At 32.5% G+C, this 8052-nt stretch overlaps 1 protein-coding gene across 1 annotated transcript; it reads right to left on the minus strand.

Annotated features, from left to right (window-relative positions):
* Nucleotides 1-203: 203 nt before the first annotated feature.
* On the minus strand, nucleotides 204-5812 carry LOC111704788 (uncharacterized). Its single transcript, XM_023477133.1, has 8 exons — nucleotides 5624-5812; nucleotides 4404-4503; nucleotides 4077-4175; nucleotides 2557-2866; nucleotides 2101-2280; nucleotides 1451-1748; nucleotides 804-1384; nucleotides 204-749 (listed from the first exon to the last, which is right to left on the minus strand). Exons 1-8 carry the CDS (start codon nucleotides 5808-5810, stop codon nucleotides 204-206), a joined length of 2301 nt encoding a protein of 766 aa, XP_023332901.1. The 5' UTR covers nucleotides 5811-5812.
* Nucleotides 5813-8052: the final 2240 nt, after the last annotated feature.

Raw genomic sequence — 8052 nt, forward strand, 5'->3', positions numbered from 1 at the left:
TAAAAATCTTGAAATACAACTTTGGGTTGAAAAAAACATTCCCAGTTTGAAAATTTCTCTTTTCAATGCTTTGACTTTAAACCCAACTATGAAGTATGCATGACCATGTCGTTATTTACTGTGTTATGCAGTTTACTGCTCTTTGGGAAATATTCAAACTACATGAAAACTATTGGTAGATATTTGATTAGACGTTTATGAACTTAATCAAATTTCGTTTTCTTGAACTGGATTATAGATACCTCACAGTCTGGAAAGCAATCACATGGAGGATTATTTGGATTGCTGAAGTCAAGATGTTGGTTTGCCTGTATGGTGCTCTGTTCATAGCATTTGTTCCCAAATAGGTTACAAACAGGTTCAGTTTGGTTCTTGAGGTCAAGATACCAGGGTAAACAGTTACACATCTTCCTTACTATCTCGAGTTTACATTCAAAGATACAATTTTGATTGGAGTATATTTGGAACAATTTCATTTCTCCAAGTTCATGCTTAAACCTACACTTACGCTGTGTGATACTGTATTTTTCAAGGATCTTCTCTGTTTCTGTCATTTTCACAGTGAATGGAATCCTATACTCTTTTAAATAGTCGGCTGCTGTTTGATATTTTCCATACTTCAAAGCAATTCTTTTGACTACAGGTCCTTGAAAGAGCGGAATATCATCCTTGGAATGAAGAAATACATAAAAATCATTATAGCTGTTATCAGTTAAAGTTTCTAGTGAGTTTAAGCTTAATTCAGACTCCTGAAACATGAAAGTTCAGTTAGTTGGCAGTTCATAATTTTTTTTTAAAATTACCTTGAAATTCCTGAAAGACCTCAATTCCCTGGTATTGGTAAAATATGCAAAAGAATCCAAAATCATAGTGATTCCTTTTTGAAATGGCTTTGACATTCCTTTTGGAGGATAGGTCACATTGGCGTCATGGAAAGTTGTGCATAAACCTACATCTGTGAAACGTTGTTCAACAGATTCACAGAATTTGTATCCATAGTTGGTTTCATTAGATCCAGTATTTACATTTGGTTTCTTTATCAATTGTGCAAACTTCTCTTGTTCATTTCCTGTGAAACAAAATGGCACAGTCCAGGTGCTGTTCTTAGAATATTTAGCTGGATGGGAGACATAGCGCAACAACTTTTGTATTTTCTCATCTTTTGCATGTTTTTGCATAAGTGCCATATTCTTACAGAACTGTTTGCACATGCTGGATGGGTCAATGCATGGGTCCTCAAACTCTGGTAGATTTTTAAACAGTTTCTCATACTCAACAGATACACATTGTTTCTCAGTTTTGGTTAGACTTTGCCAACTATCCTGTCGTCCCATAGAAGTTTTTTCATAAGCTAAAATTCTGTTCCCAATTACTTCACTTCCGCCTATAACATTATTTCTATAACACTATCAATCTTATTATGAAGGTATTTTACATAGATAAAGCTTACCTAGTATTACCAAAATATCAATAGCATCTATTAAACTCCAGGATAACTCCTTTTCTTCAGTAATTTCTTGTAGGATAAATCTCAAGAAATCTTGCAATTCTTTTTCTGTGTTTTCAATCAATGTTTGTGTCAGATAATTAGAAATGCTTTCATGATATAAAGCTTGTTTTGCCATGGGAACAATAAAATCTCCAAGATTCTTGAAATTCTGAAACTGTAAATTGGAAAGCATTGAGTATTCATGGTACATCTGAGACAGTGTTGGCCATGGGCTGCAACAAGTTGAGATAACATAGTTCTAAAAATATTGCTTTAGAAATATATTCTATAACATAGATTTAATCATATAATGAACTAGCTTGGAAACCTAGAGGTACCCAGGTTCTAAAAGTTACTCCAAAGTTTACCCTTACTTGAACAATTTTACTGGAAAAATAAATTTTTGCTCGTAAAGTAGACCCACTCAACTCATAATCTTAAAACCAAGCTAAGAACATTCATGTGGGTTTCCCGAGTTCCCCAATCAAAATTTGAGGCAAATCAGTCCAGGGGTTCCTGAGTTATGATTGGACCATCAAGCAAACAAACTAACAAACAAACAAACACCCAAACAGAGATTACAACTTAATATATGTATATAGATAAGATACCATAATATTTTTTGGTGAAGGTAAACTAAGGGTAGAGTTTAGTTTTCTGACATCTTCCCAAGATGGATTATCCAGAGTACTTGGTATCTCACGTTTAAATAAACAATAATCACACTCAGTTGTCTCAGTTGTCTCAGTTACTGGTTCTGGGGTTGTGACAGGAGGAGGCAGATACATTTCCTAGCAGTTAAATGATTTTTATTATGTTAATACCCTGTATAACTTAAAATTAAAGTGCAGGTTAAAATGCATGTATTAATGCAAGACCCATATTAACACAAAAAGTCCTTTTTCATGTTTAACTTTATTACGAGAATTGATCAGACTGGGAGGGTTTTCTTAAAATTTATTATAAAATCCAATTCTTAAAAAACATACTTTTAATGGGTGATCAAAAAAGATTTTAAATCTATAATAATATGATAGTAACAGCGTAAAAATGTAGAATATAGAAACCTGAAGAACTATGTCAAATGGATTCTCAGTTATACCACTTACAACCATTTCCAGTGTAAGAAGATCTAGGTAAAAGGGTAGCCAGCTATCTAGGTAACTGGGTAGTGTGCTAGCAGGCTGCTTAACAACAGACTTCAGGTCTAATTGGCAAGCAAACCCTGAACCATGGCAGCCCAAACCTTCTATTTTTTCAAAGCGGATGTTCAGTCTGTTCCTCTGATATTTAGCTAGTGTTCTGTTGGCTAAAATATCCTCACTGATCATTCTACTGGTCATTTCCAGCACATACATTGCAAAGTTGCAGACCTCTCTGCAAAAGTCATAATTCAAAATTGAATTAAAATTTGAATAAAAATCAACACACTGTAAACATTAATGATTGAGAGAAGTTGGACCAAGTTAAAAATGTTAGAAGATAATTTTTTCCTTTATATTTATTAGTGTAATGTATTATTGAGTGTTTAGTCACTTTCTGTTATTCAAATGTAATGTAAGAACTTAAAAGAACTAAAATCTGAGTTTTGTGTCACAAACCTGGGCACTAAAGACTAAAAAGTGTGACCCTAGCCAGAAGGATGTTTTTTTTGATAAACTGTATTGCAGGCCCACAGTTAGACATTTTGTTAGGGGGTAGTGAAATATTTAGCTTGAAGCGTGAATTTTTATTGCCCTCCTAAACATTTTTAGGGAGGGGGGGGGGGGCAAGAAAAATGTGTATTATACTCAACCATTAAAGAATATAACTTTACCAACCGGATATTCAGTAAGTCAACACATCTGATATGAAATAAAAAACCTATTCTGGTTATTATAAATTACAGCATTAAAATTAATTTACATATATATAAATTCATGATTCATTCATAAATCAAATATGTACATTGTACTCATTAAAAAATCATGATTTTACATGAACAATATTTTTTTGATGTAACAAATCACACATTATTTCAGTTAACATGTAGGATGTAATGAATAGTTGTTCTACAGTATTAAAGCAATATCATAATAATTTGCAAAACTGATAGTGAAAATATTCAAAATACTTAATAAGCCCCTTTTCCCAGAAATTAAAAAATCACTAAATTGCAAAACAGGGTGGACTGCTTGCCCCCCCCCTCCTACAGGGGGGGGGGCAAGCCTTTTTAAGGGAGGGGCTGTGATTCTATTTTTATTTACCATTAATAAAGTAATCGTTTTGTGATAATCGCGTTATATTTTAATATCTTGAAGCAAATTATTAGAATTAATATTGGGTTTCATTCAATGTCTATATGGTTTTAACAATTGGTACGCCCATTCAATATAATTCACAATGTTTAATTTTTTTTTGCAATCTAGTTTTCTCTACATTGGTAAAATGAATATTTTAAATTAAAATTAAAATATGAATTTTGTGCTTAATATTTAATTTATTTTTAGGTTCTGTTCATCTTTTTAGTTTTTTTAGTGTAAGACCATATACCATGCAATCTAAAAAAATGATTCAAATATTAAAAAAAATGAATATTATAATGAACCTGTTCTTTATGTAATCAGTCCAGGCGTAACATTCTTGGTAGGTACGGATAAATGGATCAAGTTCACCAGTCTTAAGTCTTAGGTCTGCAACTTTTAACCTTTCCAACAATGCAACATTTATTACATAATTGTCATTCATTCTTTCACTTTGAATTCATTAAAAAACATTCTACAAATTGTTTTATAGAAACTGTAAAACATGTATTCTTAAGAAAATAACATTCTGTAATGAAATTTGATCTGTATTTATTCAGGCTGTCATGTCACCTTAAAAGCGTATTGTAGGATTGTTTTAGCATGTCTTTGTATTCAAGCTGTCATGTCACCTTAAAAGCGTATTGTAGGATTGTTTCAGCATGTCTTTGTATTCATCCTTGAATTCCATTTCATTCAGAAATTGTCGTACTCCCGACCAAATAGTTGAACCTAGAACACAAACCAAATATTCTCTATTGACAGTTTTTTCCTTAATTACTTTTGAAGGTCATACGTTTAAAATGTGCTTAAGAACCACAACCCCCTTATATGGTACCTTTCTGATTCAGACAAATATGCAGTTTAGATGATATCGCAATTATATCTCTGGTGAGTTTCAGAGCACATAAAAGGCAGACCAAACTTTGATAATTTCAGGCCTGGGGCTACTATTTACATAATTATGGTTTCTTAGATCATATTTGTAAAATTAGGATGACAAATTAAAGCTGCAAGCCTGCAAACTGTTTCAAAGATCGTGGACTATTTTCAAGAAGTCTGACTAATTGTCAATACGTTTTGCTTCCTTGTGAATATCACTCATAGAGATTAGAATATGTAGAGATGAATTTACTGGAAAAAAGTGTAAAACGGCCATTTTGTTGTACTGTTTCCATACTGCAGGTGTACTTCACATATTTATGCTATATAACCTTTTGGGCCCTGAAATATCATTTTAATGTTAAAAGAAAACCAAATCATGAAATAGGCTGGTTTCATAATTGACCAATGATCATTTCACATAGACTCTATGCCTTTCACTTTACAAACTATGATTTTCCGTTTTAACTATAAATCAAATGATGTTTTTATTCACCTAATTCATTATAAAGTTTATTTAACAGCTCTATAAATTTCGAAATTGAAATGGATAGTCTAGGGAACATACTGTATTAATGTACTCTATTGCATATAATATGTGAACATTTACATGATTTGTACACTTTGAACTCCCTTTCAGGCTGAAAGGGACTGAAAAATTCATACCGAGAGATTCTCTAAATTCCTCTCTATATATTCTATTCTCTATGATATCACTGTAGAATCAAGTATCAAAATAAAAAATTAACCATATTTAAAAAATTTGCCTTTTATTTAAATCATCATTTACCATTTATAGCAAGTATTTACGTACAAAAAGGATGAAAAATATTGATAAAAAGGCATTCAGGCAGTACGGCGGTTAGGCATTTAGTATTAAACCCATCTTTTAGCCATTAGTAAAGTGCAGTTATGTCAAAAAATTTTTGGGGGGGAGAGGGAGGGGCAGAAGAAATAGGAATCATCCTACCTGCTGGGCAAACAGTAACACTTGGATATGGGATATTCTGTTTAGGAACATTGTCCACCATAGTATCAAAGGGTCTCTGCTCCCAGTTATCAAAACTCTGCATCAGCTGAGTTATGGTGATTACTAATAATGCGATGAATACGGCGTACCAAACACATTTTTTAAACTTTTCCTGTTTTGATGCCATTATGCTTTATTCACTGAAATGCACAAAAAGATTATTTTCAATTAAAAAATATATTAAAAGTTCAAATCCTAAAACTCATATGACCAACATCTGAATGATTGAAAGCTGATACATAACTTTTCTGTTTTTACTTTTTTGACTTTTAAAGAGGCATTTAATTTTCATAACAGTTTAATGTTGTATTGAAAGTTCAATGAATTAAACAGAAATATATGTGTTTCGCAACCAAATCTGGATACCTAAAATATCCTAAAGTTTCGAGAATGATCTGCTACAGGGTTAAAATTGGAACCAGGACAAAATCTCAAATCTCTACAGAAAGAAAACACTCAAGTTTTATCTCAGGAGCAGAATGTAGTAGAGAAATTTTTAGGGTTAAAAGGTAGAAAGTGTAGACCGAATAAAAGTAATTATCATTCCCCTAAGGAAGAATTACTCGCCATTGTATATGCACTTTCTACATTTGATCATATTCTTAGATTGAACCAGTTTCATGTTGTGACGGACTCCACTACAGCACTCCATTGGTCAACAATGAAAGTCACGGGTGGTACCATCAGGAGGAGGCTGGATTTCATTCAACAATTTGATATTACGGCAGCATATAGGTCAGGCAATAAAAACATTAACTCAGATCTAATATCTCGAGCCCATCACATGGATGACCCCCCCCCCCTCAGATGCAAACTCAATAACACAAGCTAAAAAAGATATTTACCCATTACCATGGAAAAAGGTAAATAGCAACAAACAAAATAAACCCCCCTCCAAAGCAGGTAAATCTACATGGTAACTGGTAAATAATTGCTCAAATTATTCACCCCCCCTCTTGTGAAGGTAAGATATGTACAATTATTCAACTCCCCTGTGATCTGGAAACAGCAAATGGAATTGAAGGTCACTGACTGCCAGTCATTGGTACATTAAAAGGTAAAATCGTCATTGACCAAGCTGACATGGAGAAAGTTCAAAAAGCTAAAAATTTTCAAAATCTGATTACTGAAAGTGGGACAAAATAAAGATTTAGTTTGTTGTCATTCAGACATAGTGCCTGAGGACTCAGGCAGTAAGTGTAAAAGCCTGGTTTAATACATAAAAAGAGGGGTATGAGTATTTAGACAAATTTCAAGAGCCTTAGACCAATATTTTTAAAGTTATGTAAGAAAACTACAGGGTGGGGTTGAATTGACTCTCTCCCCCCCAGCAGGAATAGAGTTAAATGAATAACTATGTTGGGTTAATTCTAAGAGCCTAAATTTTTTCAGTCCAGTTGCTTTGAATAGTTACATTTAACTAAGCATACACAAGGGTGGATACCAATTTGAATATATTGGCTTTTACTTCGACAAATATCAAAGAGGCTGTAAACCAAATTTTAATAATTCATTTTTAATTTTTTTTTTTCATTTCTCTGATTGATCCAAAACGTTTGTCCATTGTTCTTTTCTTCATTGGCTGAATAAAAAATATACAGTTTTTGCTTTTGATTGAAATATTTTATTATTTTTATTAACGTTTATGAAGTTTCAATGTTTTATATCAGCATGATATGAGATTCTATCAAGTTATGTGAGATCTTTTAAAATCATTATTAAACAGTTATTAATAAGATAAGGAAAGTTTTTTATTTCTATCAAGCTTTGAAATAGTCGTCTTCATCATATCAATATAAAACGACGACTGCACTTAGGCCGTCCCTTCCCTAAACTAAATTGGTCGACAACTTCAAGTCTCCTATATTGGTCGTCGAATGTATTGAGAAATTATATATCTATTAGAAAAGAATTTAGCATGAGACATCTAGCGGCCAACATATATCGTCCCCTAAAGTATGTGAACAATCATTATCTATAGAAAGAACGGGCTCAGCACTTTAATTTATTTGACAATAGTTTAAACCCAATTATTTTTATTGTGGATTATATTCAAATATGTCATATAGTTAAATCCCAAGAGTATACTTTTTTATTTATATTTATTTTTTCGAAATCATATATTCTTTTTAAAAAACATCAAAGGAGTTGGTCACTCAGCACCAAAGGGGTATATCTTCCTTACAGATCATTATTTTTACATCTAGTTTTTTCTAAAGGAAGTCCAGTATATCCCTGAATGGTGTTCTTGCCAGGATGTACCTTGAAAAGTGCAGGGGCGCAAACTGTTGAAAAAAAGGGGGGTCGATAGGGTGCTATTTTCGGAAATAATGATTCAAATAAAATGATATTTCAAACTATTTTTATTT

This window comes from Eurytemora carolleeae, unplaced genomic scaffold (assembly GCF_000591075.1).
Source record: "Eurytemora carolleeae unplaced genomic scaffold, Eaff_2.0 scaffold621, whole genome shotgun sequence".
Taxonomy (NCBI): Eukaryota; Metazoa; Arthropoda; class Copepoda; order Calanoida; family Temoridae; genus Eurytemora; species Eurytemora carolleeae.

Bases quoted from the DNA above. Each gene is read 5' to 3' on its own strand.
- LOC111704788 (XM_023477133.1), bottom strand. From the start codon at position 5,810: ATGGCATCAAAACAGGAAAAGTTTAAAAAATGTGTTTGGTACGCCGTA. The intron at 4,176-4,403 runs GTGACATGACAG...ATTGTTGGAAAG, and splicing joins TCCTACAATACGCTTTTAAG to GTTAAAAGTTGCAGACCTAA. The intron at 750-803 runs GTAATTTTAAAA...TTCATGTTTCAG, and splicing joins GGTCTTTCAGGAATTTCAAG to GAGTCTGAATTAAGCTTAAA.